The 18,501-nt window shown below is 47.4% G+C and overlaps 3 protein-coding genes across 3 annotated transcripts in view; 2 read left to right on the top strand and 1 right to left on the bottom strand.

Annotated features, from left to right (window-relative positions):
- The first annotated feature begins 3,477 nt into the window (after positions 1-3,477).
- Positions 3,478-6,135, top strand: RPL8 (ribosomal protein L8). The gene is made up of 6 exons (XM_020884627.2): positions 3,478-3,566; positions 3,802-3,948; positions 4,026-4,167; positions 4,393-4,611; positions 5,596-5,711; positions 5,938-6,135. The coding sequence occupies exons 2-6, from the start codon at positions 3,811-3,813 to the stop codon at positions 6,094-6,096; spliced, it is 774 nt and encodes a 257-aa protein (XP_020740286.2). The 5' UTR covers positions 3,478-3,566; positions 3,802-3,810; the 3' UTR covers positions 6,097-6,135.
- A 2,473-nt stretch (positions 6,136-8,608) lies between these two features.
- The window catches only part of ZNF34 (zinc finger protein 34), a 20,778-nt gene continuing 10,885 nt past the window's right edge, over positions 8,609-18,501 (top strand). Inside the window, 2 exon segments of the mRNA XM_070464383.1 lie at positions 8,609-8,714; positions 9,328-9,443. The gene's annotated coding sequence lies outside the window, so the exon portion shown is untranslated.
- On the bottom strand, positions 14,376-16,419 carry LOC139034079 (endogenous retrovirus group K member 8 Env polyprotein-like). Its single transcript, XM_070464344.1, is given in 2 exon segments — positions 14,376-14,423; positions 14,425-16,419. Coding segments are annotated over 2 exon segments (2,043 nt in total).

Raw genomic sequence — 18,501 nt, 5'->3', positions numbered from 1 at the left:
ACAACTTTTTTCTAAGATGGATCCCAAGGCAGAGGCCTGTGGGTGCATGTCCACACTTGTAATGGTGTGGGGCTCCCTTGCTTTTTGACCCCTATGAAGCCTTCCTGTACAAGTGCAGACAGAGAAGTCTTCCTTAACCTCAGGAGTGGTCATCTCATTTCTTTAACAGAGCTCAGTTTTTGCCACTAGCTTTGTCCTTGAAGTGTCAGGGTGAGAACAAAGCTTGACTTTTACTCCTGTTCACAAACACCAGGTGTCCAGCCCCGGGGCCCTTCTCCTAATCCTAACCCTAATACGTGAAAGTCACTCAGTCATGTCAGACTCTTTGTGACCCCATGGACTATACAGTCCATGGAGTTCTCCAGGCCAGAATACTGGAGTGGGTAGCCTTTCCCTTCTCCAGGGGATCTTCCCATCCCAGGGATTGAACCCAGGTCTCCCGCATTACAGGTGGATTCTTTACCAGCTGAGCCACAAGGGAAGCCCAATACCACTAAACTGCGTACTTATAAATGACTAAGATGGTGAATTATGTGTATTTTACCATGCTTTAAAAAGTTGGAAAAAAAATGTCAGGGCTAAAAATGCACTTTATTTGGGAAAAGGGTATTTAAGTACATTCTTAGCTTATTAGTGGGAAGATCACATTTTGCAAGTACTTCAGAGATTTGCTAATACTTTAGTATATGTATATACATATATATATATTTGGCTGTGTCAGTTGTTAGTTGCAGCATGTGGGATCTAGTTCCCTGCCCAGGGATCGAATGCAGGCCCCTGCATTGGGAGCAGACAGTCTTAGCCATTGGATCATCAGGAAAGTCATTAATATTTTTTGAAAATCAGAAGAAAATTCCCATTATGCTTATGTTAATGAGCAGCAATTAACTCAAAGTGAAAGTATAAAGGCTCTATTGTGTGTGTTTGCTGGACAACTCCAGAACATTCCATTTTTCTGTAGAACAACAAATTAGGAGAGCGGATGAGACAGTTTCCAGATAAACGACACAGAGCACATGGGCAGAACATGGGAAAGGATGGAGTGAACAGAAGAGCTATTTGTCCACGGAAAGGGACAAGTAAGTTAAGAAGGCCCCATACACAACCTCTAAATATCCAAGAGGCCCCCAAATGCAGATAAAATCATAGCAGCCGGCCTGACCTGCAGTGTGGGACCAGACGGTCACTGAGTGGTGTGTGTGTGTGTGTGTGGGGGGGGGGGGCCTCTGGTGTGGGGTTGCAGGAGCCCTGAAGCCAGAGAGCCCACTGCCTGACACAACTCAGAGGCAACGGCCTGTCTGCACCTCAGGCCAGCAGTTATCGCTGTAAGGGGGTCTTTCAGAGAAAGTTTTAAAATTTTTCTTCTAATATTTATTTATTTATTTGGCTGCACTGGGTCTTAGTTGTGAAATGCAGGCTCTTCCATCTTCCTTGAGGTGTGTGTGCTCTTTAGTTGTGCCATGTGAACTCCTAGTTACCAGACCAGGGATTGAACCCTGCCTCCTGCAGTGGATGTGTGGAATCCTATCCACTGGACCACCAGGGAAGTCCCCCATGCACACTTTTAAAATAACACCATTTTTATAGGTAGAATACACAGAAAGGAGATAAAAACACCTTCAGCATGCAGCACTCTTGTCAACAAGCTGATCCTGCCCAGGACCTTGAAGGCTCCCTGTGTTCACTCTCTCAGGCCACCTCTCCTGTCTGTGCCTGAGCTTGGCCCCTCTGACTTCTACAGCCCTGGTGATTTTTGTAGGCTTACTTTGTATTCTTCGTGCATATTCACTCATCTAACCCTCAAAATGATCTTATGATAGGTAGTATTATTGTTCCCATGAAAGACAGCAGGAGTATAGGGTTCTGTTATTTGCCAGAGATGCTAGCGTGGGGAGCATAGCTGAACAAGACGGAAGAGGGACATGGTTACTTGAGTTTATTCCAAATTACTCATGTGTGTAGGTGCGAGAAGAAATATTTAAGAACAACTTTTAAAGGAAATGGACCTCGGTGGTATGAGAGGGCACCCTGGCTGACCAGTGTGAGCAAAGGCACTGTGTGGGGAGTGCCTCATCTGGGGACACAGGCAGTTGGGCCCCTCCTGAAGATAAGAACCCCATGCCCAGGGAGACTGTCCTCACCACCTTGAATGACCTGGATCTGCAGAGACCCGGCTGTATGTCAGACTCAGTGGCCTTATATGGAAGCCGACATTCAGACCAGTGAGGGGAGCTGAGGCACAGATTTCGGGACTGTGGGAGCTTCGCCAGCCGGTACTATCATCTCTGCATAGATGCACCAAGCATGAGGCAGGGGTGTGCACCTTCCAAGCCCCACCATCAGCTGCCCCTCCTTGAGTCTACACACGTGCCTTAAGGTAGGCCTTAGGGAGGAGTCCACAGGAGCACGACCCCTGAAACAGCACATCTCAGGCTTCCCTGGGCCCATGGCCCCCAGTGGGGTCTCACAGCCACCAGACACGCCCTGGCTCCTGGGCTTGCACTGCTACCTCTGTCGTACCCAGACTGTGGTGAGAGCCTGGACACAAGCCTGGAGTGGGCTTGGTCAGCCTCATTCTGGCTGCATCCACAGCTTGGGAAGCCAGTTCAGGGTCAAAGGGAGAGTAGAGGGCCGTGTGTCCCGCTCTGCCCCTCCCCCATACTCCATCCCAGGGACCCCACAGCACACAAGTCCAAGCACTGTCCTCACCTCCATCCCTCTGACCTTCTGGTCCTCCAGGCCTTTGCGGAGCTGACCCCAAAACCCCTCAACCTGCCCCAAGGAGATCCAGGTGCCCCTCAGCTCTGGCCCTGCTGTGGGCAGTGCTGCCCCCTAGTGGGCTCTCCCTGACAAGCCCAGCTGGCTGCCTCTTACTGGGGCCTCATGCACAGTCCCCTCTGCTCCCTCGTGGCTTCAGAATGTGGCCACATGGCCACTTCCTTCCCGCTCCTGTCATCTTCCGATGTCTCCCTAGCATCCACCCCTGCGAGGCCACACTGGAGCAAAAACTCCACCCTGGAGTCCCGAGAGCAAGCCCCTCTGCTCCGTGAGACCCCTGCCCTCCCTCAATCCTTACCTCGCCTGCTCTCCCCACTCAGGCCTAATCTGCAAAACCAGGGTCCTGATCACTAAACTCTCCCCGTCTGCGCCTACTCTTATCATTCAGGGGTTCCATCTCCTCTTCTGCTAACTCCAGGGACCTTCACCGGAAGGACTCCTCCCACTTCTCCAGGAGACCCCTCTCCGAAAGAAAGAAAGATGTATCCTGCTGGAGACTCCCTGCCAGGTAGCCTTGCCTGCCGAATCCGCGCCCCGTCTGCTAAAGGGCAGCCTCGCTGCCAGACCCGCGGGTCTTAAGTGCCTCGCGGGCCGGTCTAACTCAGTGCGCCTGCGCAGAGGGCCGGGAGCGCGGGAGAGGCTACTGGCGACCGCCATAGAACTACAAGTCCCGGTGTGCATTGCGGCGGCGGCCCTTGACCGGAAGGTTGGGGGCGCTCGGCCCCACCCCGGAAGATAAGGCGGCTCTCAAGGCCCGTGTCTCCTCTTTCGGCCGCGCTCTGCAGCAGGTAGGACATGTTGGTGCCATCCGGCGCCATCCGACGCCATCCGACGCTCCCTCGTTGTCCTAGGCTCAGCTAGGGACCCTAGCTGACTCTGGAAAAAGCGCCGGGGCGCACGGCTGGGGCTGGAGACGCGGAGGGTCCTGAGGGCGGGAGGGAGGAGCCGAGGGAGCGGGGCCCCTGAATCTCGCTGGTGGGGGATGCCAGGGCCGGACGGCCACTGACCGTGAGCTGCCTCCAGACCGCCGCCATGGGCCGCGTGATACGTGGGCAGAGGAAGGGCGCCGGCTCCGTGTTCAGGGCACATGTGAAGCACAGAAAAGGCGCCGCGCGCCTGCGCGCCGTGGATTTCGCCGAGCGACACGGATATATCAAGGGCATCGTGAAGGTTCGGGGCGTGGGCCGGGTGGGGGCGCGGGGCGCCCAGCGGGACCCCTGAGCCCCTCACGCTGCCTCGATCCGCAGGACATCATCCACGATCCGGGCCGCGGAGCGCCCCTTGCCAAAGTGGTTTTCCGGGATCCGTACCGTTTTAAGAAGCGGACAGAGCTGTTCATCGCTGCTGAGGGAATCCACACCGGCCAGTTTGTGTACTGCGGCAAAAAGGGTGAGCTCCGCGCCGAGGTGATAGGTCTTGATGGGGAGGGATTTGTGCCTGGCGGTTTACAGCTGGGGTCGAGGGAGGAACGTTGAGGCTGTAGCCTTCACTTGGGGACACCTGCTTGGCCAGGCATCCCGGTGAGTGCCCGGAGAGCTGTAGGAGGAGGCTGGCCGTGGTTTTGGCAAGCAGTGTCGGAAGTGGCGAAGACACTACTTGACCTTTCTCTTGTAGCCCAGCTCAACATCGGCAATGTGCTCCCAGTGGGCACCATGCCTGAGGGCACCATCGTGTGTTGTCTGGAGGAGAAGCCTGGTGACCGAGGGAAGCTGGTAAGAGCCTCCGGAAACTATGCCACAGTCATCTCCCACAACCCTGAGACAAAGAAGACGCGAGTGAAGCTGCCTTCGGGCTCCAAAAAGGTCATCTCCTCTGCCAACAGAGCTGTGGTCGGTGAGTGGAAGGCAGCGGTTGTATGCTGTGGGTCTCCTGTGGATAGCCAGCAGCTAGACGAGCCAGGAACACAGTTGCCTGCTTCACTCAAGTTTGAGCACAATGTGTGGTCTAATTTGGGATACTTATTAAGTGGGTGTAAGTAGTTCCTGTTTAACTCCTGGTTGGGTGTTGAATGAGAGTGGGTTCAACATGCTGGAACTCTATAAAGTAAAGGTAGGCTTAGCTGCACTCTGGGATAACCTAGATTTAGGTGATTTTTGCTTTTGTGGGCCACCTGGTTAAAGCCACACAGTGTGTTGAAATGCATATACTCAAGTTTGTTGGCTGACAACATCTTTGAAGCCTGGGGGGAGGCTCTGGAGGGTGTGCTCACAGAATAAGCAAAACAATGGCAGAGAAGTGGTGGGCCAGGTCAGCTGTCCTGTTTGGGGTGGGGAGGAGCCTAGTGTCAGACCCTGCAAAGGGGAGGACTTCTGAAAAGCCATGGCTCAAGGTGGGCATTGCAGGTGATGTGAGTAAAGTCCTGGTTTAGCTACCTTGCAGCGGAAGAACCTTTATCAGCCAACAGGCTGTGTGTGTTAGTCGCTTAGTCACGTCTGACTCTTTGCGATCCCATGGACTGTAGCTTGCCAGGCTCCTCTGTCCATGGAATTCTCCAGGCAAGAATGCTGGAGTGGGTTGCCATTCCCTTTTCCAGGGCTTCCCAACCCAGGGGTTGAACTCGGGTCTCCTGCAGTGCAGACAGAGTCTTTACTGTCTGAGCTACTAGGGAAGCTCTAGCTGACAGGCTGTAGCAGGATTTACTGCTTGGTGATGGTTTCCGGGCATGTTTGAGGCTCCTGGGATCATGTGATCCTGAATGACACATGGTGGTGGGGCACTGGCAAGGACACAGCAGGGGATGCTCTGCCTGATGGGAGTGTCCCCCAGTGCTGGGTGGGGTGGGTGATACATCTCCCTGAGTCTCTTGGTCTCCAACAGGTGTGGTGGCTGGAGGTGGCCGCATTGACAAGCCCATTCTTAAGGCTGGCCGTGCCTACCACAAGTACAAGGCAAAGAGGAACTGCTGGCCGCGGGTGCGGGGTGTGGCCATGAATGTAAGTAGCCCAGAAGTGGACGTGGGGTCAGTATTCAGTGTATGAGGGCTATGAGATGAGGTGGACAAGTTCCTGCCTGGAGTGTCTCCTCTTTATGGTGGGAGATCTGTGCTGTGAGGTGGCTGATAGTTTGTAAGTGCAAGCCGGTTGATTCTGCGGGTTCCCAAGCCTTCCTGAGGTAGATCAGGGTCAGCTCCACCTCACCATCACCTCCTTCTTCCTGCAGCCTGTCGAGCATCCCTTCGGAGGTGGCAACCACCAGCACATTGGCAAACCCTCTACTATCCGCAGAGACGCCCCTGCTGGCCGGAAAGTGGGTCTCATTGCTGCCCGCCGGACTGGGCGTCTCCGGGGAACCAAGACTGTGCAGGAGAAGGAGAACTAGGGCTGTGGCTCAATAAAGCTTATTTCTTTTCACAACCGAGCTGTGTGTTTCTGTGGTTTCAGAGGGAAGGGTCCCCTCTCCAAGGAGTGCCCTGCGCACCAGGGAACAGTGGAGGCCCTAGATGGTGAGGCTGCTGGGTGGCTTTGCACCTTGCCTCTTGTAAATCCCACCTGCCCACCCCCCCCCCCTCCCCCAACCTGACACGTAGAGCAGGGAAGCCCACTCACAAGGAATGTAATCCGTGAATTCTGTTCATTACCTTCTTGTCTTGAGGGTCTGGGTGCTACTGGGTGTGAGTGGTGCCCCTGGTGCCACAGGCTGAGGGCCAGGGTGTCCTGTCCTGCAGTGGAAGGACCAGACTGACTGCTCCACAGACGGGCTTCCTTTTTGGTGATGGCTCACCCGCACCTTGTCTGGGACTTAAATGATGGACTGGTCAAGGCCGATAGGGCCGTGCTGGCTTGGGCACCAGTGTGGAGTGGGGGCCCGTCAGGGACAGGACCATGTACTTACTCAGGCCAACTAGAGTGCCCTGCCCCGGTGGATCTGCTTGTGAGCTGATGTCAAAGCAAGAGCTGCAAGCCACTGTGGGTAACTGACCACAGGAGTGAATGGTAAGCAGACTAAGGGGTAAGGTAATGGTAAGGGGACAGTAAGGGTGGGTGGTGGATTGGCTCAGGAAGGATGCTCCTCTATAGCCTGGGTGGAAGGCACTGGCAGCCACCTTCCTAAGTGGTGCACAGCAGGGGGTCACCTTGGCTGTCTTGGGATGCTGTGTAGCAGGGTCCCTCCTGGGTGAGAGGGTGTCACTGGTTCCAGGTGGCTCTGTTCTCATGGTCCATGCCTGTTGCTAGTGTGAACTTCAGTTTTGGTCTTGCCTTTCTGGGGCCCCACCTGCCCTCAGCCACCCACGCCTAGATATTGTTGCTGACTCCTGTGTGATGAGAGGACTGTAAGCTTCCTGGAGAAAAGGGCACTGGACATGTTTGCCAGGACATAACTTGCTTTACTGGGTAAAGCCTGCGGCTTTGTCCAGGGGGTTGGCCAATAGGGTTTGCTTCAAGAGCATTAAGGCCCCATTTACAGGCGTTGGTGCTGGGGGCAGTGGTTTAAAACAAGGGCAACTCTTACCAGTATGTGTGTTAGTCGCTCATTCGTGTGTGAATCTTTGCAACCCCATGGATTGTAGCCCCCCAGGCTCATCTGTCCATGGGATTTTCCAGGCAAGAATATGGAGTGGGTTGCCATTCCCTTCTCCAGGGGGTCTTCCCAACCCAGGGATGAAACCACTTTACAGGCAGACTCTTTACTCTTTGAGCCACCAGGGAAGCATTTTCATTTTCTGAGTGATCACATGGCCCTGAAGAAGGGTGTACTTTTCTGCCTTTCAATTCAGTCATGTCTGACTCTTTGCAACCCCATGAACTGCAGCATGCCAGGCCTCCCTGTCCATCACCAACTCCCGGAGTCCACCCAAACCCATGTCCATTGAGTCGGTGATGCCATCCAACCATCTCATCCTCTGTTGTCCCCTTCTCCTGCCCTCAATCTTTCCCAGCATCAGGGTCTTTTCAAATGAGTCAGCTCTTCGCATCAGGTGGCCAAAGTATTGGAGTTTCAGCTTCAACATCAGTCCTTCCAATGAACACCCAGGACTGATCTTTAGGATGGACTGGTTGGATCTCCTTGCAGTCCAAGGGACTCTCAAGAGTCTTCTCCAACACCACAGTTCAAAAACATCAATTCTTCGACACTCAGCTTTCTTCACAGTCCAATTCTCACATCCATACATGACCACTGGAAAAACCATAGCCTTGACTAGATGGACCTTTGTTGACAAAGTGATGTCTCTGCTTTTTAATACGCTGTCTAGTTTAGTCATAACTTTCTTCCAAGGAGTAAGCGTCTTTTAATTTCATGGCCGCAAGCACCATCTGCAGTGATTTCGGAGCCCAGAAAAATAAAGTGAGCCACTGTTTCCCCATCTATTTGCCATGAAGTGATGGGGCCAGATGCCATGATCTTAGTTTTCTGAATGTTGAGCTTTAAGCCAACTTTTTCACTCTCCTCTTTCACTTTCATCAAGAGGCCCTTTAGTTCACATTCTGCCTTTAGCTGTAAATAAAACGGCCTTCCTGATCTTAGTTGTCTAAGGAGTCTCTCTAGGGAGAGTGTCACTGAAAAGAATTTTTGGAATCTTCTGCACCAAAAGCCTCCGCCTAGCTTTCTTTTTATTTTCATTTATTTTTATTAGTTGGAGGCTAATTACTTTACAATATTGTAGTGTTTTTTTTGTCATACATTGACATGAATCAGCCCTGGATTTACATGTATTCCCCATCCCGATGCCCCCTCCCACTCCGCCTAGCTTTCGTTGCAGAGTCGGCGTCGTGAATCCAGATTGCCAACTGGCGGCAGCTTTTGGACCTAAGGCTTAGCTTTTATGTTTCTCTAGACGGCCGACCACCGAGACGCGAAGTCCTGTTCCCAGAGCGACCGGAAGGCGCCTCCTGCCTGGATCTCGGAGGAAGGATCGTCACTTCCGGTCAGGTTTAGGTCTTTAGGGCCTAGGGAGCAGGCGGGGTCTGGTCTGTCAGCCGCTGTTGGGCTGCGCTGAGGTGAGGGTGGGAGGTTGGGTGCGGGGGCGGCCGCGGGGCGCCCGGGACGCGGGGCGGGGACGTTCCCTCGACTCCAAATCTCCTGCCGAGGGTCCCACCCGAAGGCCTCGAACCCCACGGGTCCCTCCCGGCTGGGGTCGTTCCTCGCCGGGCCCCTGTTCCGCGGTGGAGCCTCCGTCCCCGGCCCCAAGCCCGTCTTGGTTTCTCCACCGGACTTCCCTTCTGGGTCGCCCCAAGGGGCTGCTTCCGCGGAGTGAGATGCTGCCGGTAACCAAGCGCCGCGCGCGCCGGCCTCACCCCACCGTGGCCCTTCTCCACCTCCGCCTCCTGACTCGGGGGCCTCCAGCTGGCCGGGGGTGGTTCACGCCCGCGCGCAAGCTCCTGTCACCTCCCGCTGCAGCCCCTTCCCCATCCCCCCTGCGGGCCCCGCCCCCCGCACGTTTCTCCTCCCCACCCGTTTCTGCTTCAACGCTCTGAGACCTTTCTGCCCGCAGCAAGATTTCTATTTCTCTTCTCTGAGGCTTTTATTCAAGGTCTGAAACCTTTTTATTTGCCCCATAGGTTTCTGCTTTTAATATGTCGCTTTAAAAAAAGACTTTTTGCTTGTACACAGATATGCAGGAACATCCTTGTGCGTCGTCTTTGGTGCATTAGCAAGAATTTCTAAAGGGCACGTACCTTCAATTTGGTTTCCAGTCCCAGGGCTTCGAAGAGTTTCACCTCTGCCAGGTAGGGCCAGGTGGGTTTTCAGAGTGACTAGCAGACTGTCTGCGGGACTCTGGGAGTCCCTGTTTCTCAGGCCTTCGTGTGATCAGTCTTCAGTCGTGTCCTGACTCTTTGTGACCCTATGGACTGTAGCCCACCAGGCTCCTCTGTCCATGGGATTTTCCAGGCAAGAATACTAGAGTGGGTTGCCATTTCCTTCTCCAGGGGATCTTCCCCACCCAGGGATCAAACCTGCGTCTCCTGCATCTCCTGCATTGCAGGCAGATTCTTTACCACTGAGCCATGGGGGGAAGCCCAGCGGTAGATATTGTGGAGTATTTTATGTATTTTCCCTTATCTGTGATGATGAGAAGTCTTGTTCTAATTTGCGTTTTCCTAATTCTTAATTACATGGAAAATCTTCAGATGTTTATTGGACAGTTTTGATTTCTTTATCTGATTTACTAGGTTTCATCCTGGCTTAGTTTGTGTGTGTTGAATGGCCTTATTTTTTATTTTTAAATAATTATTATTTTTGCAGCATCGGGTTCTCGTTGTGGCATGCATGATCTCCCTTGAGACCAGCCGACTTCTTTTTAGTTGAGGCCAGTGCTCAGTAGTTTCGGTGCTTGGCCTTAGTTGGGCAGCGAATGTGGGCTCTTAGTCCCTTGACCAGGGCCCGAATTGAACGCAGGCCCTCGGCAGTGAAAGCGTAGTGAAACCACTGGATCACCAGGGAATTCTGGTTTAAATACTGATTTTTGTTTGTTTGTTTCTTTTTGTATTTTAAAATATATCCTATGTATATCTTTTATTGTTGCTGCTGTTTAGTTGCTTAGTTGTTTCTGGCTCTTTGTGACCTGGTAGACTGTAGCCTGGAAAATCCCATGGCAGAGGAACCTCGTGGGCTGCAGTCCATGGGGTGGCGAAGAGTGGGACACGACTGAGAGACTTCACTTTCACTTTTCATTTTCATGCATTGGAGAAGGAAATGGCAACCCACTCCAGTGTTCTTACCTGGAGAATCCCAGGGACGGCGGAGCCTGGTGGGCTGCCGTCTATGGGGTCACACAGAGTCAGACACGAGTGAAGCGACTTAGCAGCAGCAGCAGCAGCAGACTGTAGCCCATGAGGCTTCTCTGTCCATGGGATTTCCCAGGCAAGAATACTGGAGTGGGTAGCCATGTCCTTCTCCAGGGGATCTTCCCGACCCGGATCAAACCTGCCATGTCCTGCACTGACAGGCAGGTTCTTTACTGCAGAGCCACCTGGGAAGCCCATAACTTGTTTTAAGTATGTTTGAAAATATCTTCTCTCATCATGCCATTTGCTTTTAATTTTGTGGTGTCTCATACAGAAGTTTTTTTTGATAGAGTAAAATTAAGCAATTTTTTCTGTTTGGATAGTGTGTTTTCCATATTATTTTCTTATAATAGCTATAAACATTTTTAAGAACACAGGCCTTCAACCTGTCTGAAATACATTTTTGTGTGCCGTGGAAGGCAGGATCTAATTTTACTTGCCTGTGGAAAATCAGTTGTGCCAGCCCCATTTATTGAATGGTGCACTGCTGTTAACATTGCAGGTGTGTCGTAGTATATGCATGGAGCTTACGTAGGAGATTATATTGTATTTTGATACCCAGTTGAACATGATCCTGGAATCAGTTCCCTATGGACAGTTAGGGACAACTCTATTTCACTTTTATGACCACAGCCCTATGATAAGATTTGATATCTGGTAGGGCATGGCTCTGCCTGAGTTCTTCTTTGGCATTTCCTTGGTTAATCTTAGGTCATGACTCTCATGATAGTTAGTCACTGTGCTCAGATATCATGATATGTTGTTTTTTATTTTGGCTACACTGGGTCTTCCTTGCTGCTTGGACTTTCTCTAGTTGTGGTGTGCAGTCTTCTTGCAGTGGCTTCTCTTGTGGAGCATGGGCTCTAGGGCTTGTGGGCTCAGTAATTGCAGCTCTTGGGGTCTAGACTAAGCAGGCTCAGTAGTTGTGACACATGGGCTCAGTTGCCCCTTGGCACTTGGGATCTTCCCAGGCTAGGGCTTGAACCCATGTCTCCTGCAGATGGATTCCTAACAACTGGATCACCAGGAAAGTCCTATTGCAATTTTGATTGTATAGAATTAATAGCTTCATTTGGGGAGAACTGACATTTTTATATTGAGTCCTGTTTATGAACACTGTCTACTTTTCCATAGTTTTTTTTTTTTTTTTTTTTTAGTGTCCTTCAGTAAAGTTTTGTTCATAAACATACATGTTTTTTGTTAGGTGCTGTGTAGTTTTCGTAGGTTTTGTGAAAGCCGTTTTTTGGTTGCTGATAACTGGTACACAGGAGTAATATTAACTAGTTTGTTGACCTTCTATGTGGCAGTCCTGTTGAACTTTATCATCCCAACACTTGGCTAATACTCTTGCATTTTTTATGTAGATGGTCTTATCATTCTCAAATAATGATGATTTTGTCTATTCTCTTCCAGTCTTTATGGCTTGTGTTTCTTTTCTTTTCTGGTTAAGCGATAGCATTCAGGATCTCAGTTCCCTGACCCAAGATTGGACCTGTGCTCCCTAACCACTGAACTATGGCATCTGCTTTTTCTGTGACTTAATGCATTGACTGGGGTCTTTGGTGCATTGTTACAGCAGCGGAGTGAGGAAGCAAGCATCCCCATCTTGTCACTGACCAATGCAGACACTTCTCTTGTGTTACCTTAGGGTTGCTACCAACCAGATTCGAGTGCTGGGACTGCTAGGGGCTAGGCTTACACTCTGAAAACCACTGCTGTATGTGTGATATGTAGAGATGTGTTCCCTTTTTTGTTCTTTAAAATATTGTGTCCTTTTCCATCTCTTCCCCTTCGCCACAGTGGACTTGCCAGAGGTTATTAGCATTTTTAAAGAACCAAGGTTGAGATTACTTTCTGTTTCTTTAAATCATGTTTATTTTCTTCATCTTCTTTCCTTGAGTTGCTTTCTTATTCTGTGTCTGGTTTCTTGTTTAATGCTTAGATTATTCTTTCAGTCCCTTCGTTAAAATAAATTTGTTAAGGATGCACATTTTTCCTCAGGTAAGCCTTATTTCCATTTTCCCTTCAGTCTCTGTTCTTATGTTTTTCTTGAAGGGGTACTTTGAATCAGATAGTAGAACCACAATATGAATGTTTGCCAAAAGATACCAGTCTTTGGAATTTTTTGAAGCTTTTTTTGCTTGGTATGTGATATTTCTTATAATATTCAGCATACATTTTGAAAAAAAGAATGTGTATGTATTCTTTATGCTTTAAGTAGGTATTCTGTCCTTGATCCACTCACTTCTGAGGAAAGTGTGTTAAAATCTCTCATTGCAGGGGAGGGTTTGTATATTTCTTATTGGCACTGCACTTAGCTCTGACTATACTTTGAGGATTTGTTGTTAGACACATGTGTTTATAATTACAGCTTTTTGTTGGATTTTTCCTATTATTAAAATGCAGTGTCTGCTTTTATTCCTAATAATAATTATTGGTTTGAGTTTTGTTTTGATTAGTATAAATATTGCTAAACCACGTGCAGCAATGCATATTAAGTTTGCAAATCGTGTGCTAAAGGGAGGAAGCCAGCGCAGAATGTAGAAGGCATAGCTAGTCTGATGGAGTCCCCAGGGCCCTGGTCTGTGCTGGTGAGAGGAGGGCAGCGGCTCTCCCTTGGGAGGTCAGGAAGCAGGCAGAGCCCGCAGCTGCCAGAGGGCTGACAGCTGGTTCTGTGGGCTGAGCCCCTTGAGCGGTTGCTGGGGTCCAGCCTCGGCAGGATCCAGGGGATACCCTCAGGATGAACGGCGTCGGCGAGAGAGAGAAGACACGTGAGACCAGCCTTGATAGGGCCAAGTCTGCGAGGGAGAGAGAGAGAGAGAGAGAGAGACCAGATGGGGGGTGCAGAGTCTGGCAGAGTCTGGCAATGCTTTATTTTTTACCATGGCTTTTATACCCTAAATTAGTACATTTCTAAGGGGAAGATAGTTTAACATTACATCAGCTTGTTCTTCACAAAACCAGGGTGTTTTCTGCATACTTCTTTGTTTATGAGGGTCTTGTACATTATCTTCTGGCCTTGGGGCCTATTAACATTTTATGCAAGTCAGGTGAATGTAAACCTATTTTCTGTTTCTATGGTGACCTTAACTGAAAGGTAGCAGTCTCATAGGGCAACAGTACAGAGTAGAAGTATAACCTTGTTAACACAAAAATTAATCCTTCTGCAGAAGTTGTCAGTTGCGTTTATCTAAGAAGTTTACCCCAGACTGACTCTGGGACTTTGGTGAGGCAGCCTCTGCCTAGCTCTCCTGGCTGACAATTAGCAACCATCTCATTGTTACCACACTAGGGCTAAGCTCTTATTTCTCTAGATCTTTAACTATATTAACAATGGTTTCTACAACCTTAGCACATTAAAAGCAAAAACACAGCAAGCAAAACACAGCAAGCAAATGTTAATCCAATAGCTACTTTTAGAATAATTTTTCTTGTGTTTTCTAATAGGGCTTCCTCACCCCCCGAAGGGCTCTATGTCTGTTAGGGCCTTTATATGATCAGGTTCTTTATGTTATTTTATGATTAGGGTATTATAAGCAATCATGCATATTAGTACCAAGGGCATAAATGCATTTGCCAAACAAACTAAAATACCAGCAAAGGAGTTTAAATTAAAACACTCCTTTCACCTTGGATAATCTCTTAAAATACCACCACCCGGGAAACTTATTGGTTAAAGTTCTAAATTGATTCTTATTTGGGAAGAGATCGGGGAAGGCCTTCTGCCTGTGTCACAGAAATAAGGGAGTGGTCTATTGAGGCAGGCATCAGAAAGACAGATACCATCTTTAAGGTGAGCGCCGGGGGCAGCTTTTCGGAATCCCTGAAAACCTGATCCGCCTTGCCCGTCAGGTTTTCTCCCTCATGGCCTTGTCATGGGTAGGGTCTCGTGTGTTGGCTCCCGGCATCTCTCCCTTTTTTTACTTTTTAAGACAGCCAGATGGATCTCAGTCGCGAGCTTCTGAGTGCTCTGCCGGAGAGTTCTGACAATACAAGGAAGGATTATAATGAGAAGTAGGACTAGGGCTGCCACAGTAGCATAACTGAGGATAGTTGATAGGATATTTTTTCCAGTAATAAAGTTAGAAAAGGTATGAAAAAAATCATTAGCAGCCCCTGCAGCAGTAAAGTCCAGACGGGAATGTTCTAAGGTTTTTATCTGACCGTGAAGCTTTCCAAGATCTAAACTAATGCTGGAGCTATTCCATACACCTGAAATATGATTTTTAATCCTTTCCCAATTGTAATCTGTATCATTTACTTTTAGGGGTGTTACACAGATCCACTGATAGTCGGCGTGACAGGATAATGCTAACTTTACCCTTAAAGCCTGCAACTCAGTTCCAATATGCATGACTGCTTCTTCTAGGGCATCTATTTTTACTTCTAATTTCCTATCTATAATCTCTTGCATAGCTAGAGCTAAAGAAACATTTTTTGACATATCATTGACATATTGAGCAGTATGTACCTGTTGAGTCAATGATATCGCTGCCACAGTGACAGAGGTAATTGCTGTTATCAAAGCTGAAATCCCTAGAATAAGTAGTCCTACAAACCGTCGGGAACGCATTAAATCTTGTAGTTGTTGCAGAACGGCTAAACCGTAATTGTCATACCAATAGGCATTCACTGTGACAGGCACCATAAGGTAGGGCGGACGTTGCAGCACCACAAAAGAACAAATATTATATTGAGGGGTTAAACAGGATGAGAGCATGCATTGTTCACAGTAGACTATATTTGGTCCACCTGAATAATTCATCTGTATATGAAGCCTTTTTGAATCATTAGTAAACAAAAAAACGTAAGGGGAGGGTAAACAAGCCAGCACAGAATAGGTGGAATCGTTCTCTGGCCGAGATAGAGTAACAAGGGAGGTGGCAGCAAGGGCTCTCCAAATTTCTGGTTGCCAAAAAGTTTTCCCCTTAGTTGTATAGGACAACATGGGGGGAACAAATTGATTATAATACCATCTGCTGGCCACCAATGGCCAAGGGAGGGAATCATTTTTCCAATTGCTAAACCTATTGACATGGTCAGGAACAGATCCTGGATCCTGACTTGGATTTGGATTGCTCCAGTCTTGTACCGAATAGTTTCCGCCTCCCGGTATTCTATAATCTATTTTTGAATTATAAGTACAAGATTTCCATACCAGGTATCCAAGGCGGTTGTCTATAGTTTTCCATATGACGTCTGAAGGAGCAACATCAATACAATTTGGATATTTTGGTGGAGCGTTGAGGAACAAGGATTTATAGGGGTCAAGGACCCCGGGCATACGGGCCTGTAATATCCAAACCAGCCGATCTCCTGTTTTATCTGAAAATTTTGATGCTGGAGAATCTGTCAGAATTGCTTTCTTGGAGGCTCCAACACACCCCTCCTTAGAGGGAGTGATAAGATCACTTGTATGACTATGGGGGAGGTTAAAGCAAAGGGGAAGGTCATCCGTTAATCCCCTAAAAGTATAGTTAAAATTGATGGGATAGTGATCTTTATCATAAGAAGTATAGGATCCTCCCAAGAGATGAGGCTGGTCTGTGTTGACCCGTATAGGGTCGCTGTTCCAAGTAACTACTTGGAAGGTCGGGGGATCAGGGAAATATGCCCAGTATTTTTCTGATGTAGAAGAGGTAGCACTTGCCTGGCAAGACAGTAAAGCAAGCATAGCAATAAAAACCCTTTCGGGAGAGGCTGAGGATCCCTGCAGGGAAGCTATTCCCTGTGCTTGACGGCACCCCATGTGGGTATGGGGACTTGTTGCCGTTTGTTCTTCCAGGATCTCCGCTGCCGGTTGTTTCAGAGTCTGCTGGACCTTCCAGGTGGGTGGCGGAGGCAGGGGCAGAGGAGTGTCCTTCTTCTTTTGTGGTCGAAGCAGTGGGGGAACTGGATGTCTGGGGGACTGCGACATGGTGAATCAGTCTGTCCAGGACCCAAATTGGCTACTCAGCACCCTGGGGGAAAATACAAGCACACCCTCGGCTGCTGGTTAGTAATGGGTCAGGACCCCTCCATTGTCCTGAAAGAAGGTTTTTCCATTTAACCAGAGGTTTTGTACTCTGCTGCTCTGGACTCCAATGTCGGAGCATTGCAGTAACCCCAAATGAATCAGTGTTTAGATTGTTTATCACAAAAAGAGCGTGTTGTAGAATCTGGTGAGGGGAACTATACTTAAATTCACCTTTATGTAGTTTTAAAATTTGAGTTTTTAGGGTCTGATGTGCTCTTTCTACGATGGCTTGTCCCTGTGGGTTATAAGGGATACCTGTGCTATGTTTTATATGAAACCTTGTACAAAAGTCTTGAAAAGATTTAGAAGTGTAAGCAGGGGCATTGTCAGTTTTAAGACATTAGGATAGCACAAGTCTAACAGTGAGGGGTTATTTTTGGTAGAAGCAGAATGAGCTTTTACATGTACCATTTACTAAAGTAACAAAAGATTTTAAAAACAAATATAAATCACTTAAAGGCAAAGAAATTCATAATCTGTTATTGAAAGATTCATTCTAAGAAAAAACTTTGTTCTCTTAACATAGAGAGTAGACTAAATTCTAGTCTGTTACCAATTTACCAGATAGCAAACAAACAAAATTTATCAGTTAATCTTAGAAAAGTCTTTTTTATAAATCTTGAAGAACTAGCAGTATTTTTTTAAAGGCATGAGAGTGAAACCATACAAGGCATGTTTAAAATCTAATTAAATTGTAATTGACAAAGTAGCCTGGTCATTGCTGTGACTTGTAACACTTTAACATGATAACTAAAATTATAACTGACAACATTTTACCAGGACATATCAGATTTTCATGAATTTCACATAATTTCTAGGATATCTATATAAGTAACATCAACCATACAATATAACCTGAGAAGATTTATCACTCCTCCAACAATAATTCCCATGCAATTTAACATGTCAAATGAACTCAGGTAGTTTAATAGCTCTTTGGGATGTCTCAGGGGCCCTCTGAAGCATCCCAAAGTCAGCTAGAAGTCAAGCTATTTAGGCAGTTTTGTCAATAAATATCAAAAGGGTTTATAGTACTCTGTCAGGTAGAATCATATAGATCACTGTGAAATAATATATTTACTTAGCCAAAGTAAAAAGAAGATTTTAAAGGTAAACATAGAACAGATCACTTCAGAGGTAAAGAAACTTAAAATCCATTATCAAAGGCAGTTCAACATCTCAAGAAAACTTGTATTTATGCACAAAACTCTTCCCTTGGAGTGCACTTTCCATCAAACCTTCTTAACACTTTCTGTACCCATTACTTTGTTCTCTCATCCTGAAACAGCCACCTGTAAGTCAGACTTACTTCCCTTTTTTTTTTTTTTTATAAAATGTAACTTCATTTTTCATACCTTCTTTACTGAACACACACATCTTACTTTCCTTAAGCAACCAAGAATTGACCTTTATATTAGCATTCTATAGATTGGTGAACATAAATACCAGTGATAATTTCTAAAAAAATTCTAGCGAACATCTCAGGATGGCATCAAACATTATTCATTTGTAGTCCCAAATCTCTTTAATTTTTCTGTAAAGGGAAATCAGTGTTTAGTAGTAAATGTTTCAAAATCTTATTTTATTTGGAAATGACCTAATTATTCAATAGACTTCCAATACTTAGAAATTTAGGTTACCAAAATCTAGAGAAACTGTTTTAGACAGACATTTTTAATCTTAATAAAGTTCAAAAGCTCATATCTCATTTACATTTTTTTTGAAGTTTCTTTACTTGAGGTACTTTCCTTGTTGACAAACTTGTAACAGATATTACAATATAACAATATTTAACTTATAATAAACCTAGGCATAATGAAAATATTTTACTTGATGTTAATTACTCTAAGACATGTCTATATTAGATAGGTCAACAAACAAACATTAATATCAGGTATTTAATACTGAATATTTTCCAGTTTACCTGAACCTGGAATTTATTGTTTAATTTAGAATTATTTGATTTGTAAGCGCTTACCTTTT

The sequence above is a fragment of the Odocoileus virginianus genome, unplaced genomic scaffold (genome assembly GCF_023699985.2).
Source record: "Odocoileus virginianus isolate 20LAN1187 ecotype Illinois unplaced genomic scaffold, Ovbor_1.2 Unplaced_Contig_23, whole genome shotgun sequence".
Classification (NCBI taxonomy): Eukaryota; Metazoa; Chordata; class Mammalia; order Artiodactyla; family Cervidae; genus Odocoileus; species Odocoileus virginianus.
Note: the sequence above shows the minus strand (reverse complement) of the source record. Positions and strands in the feature narration are given on the sequence as shown.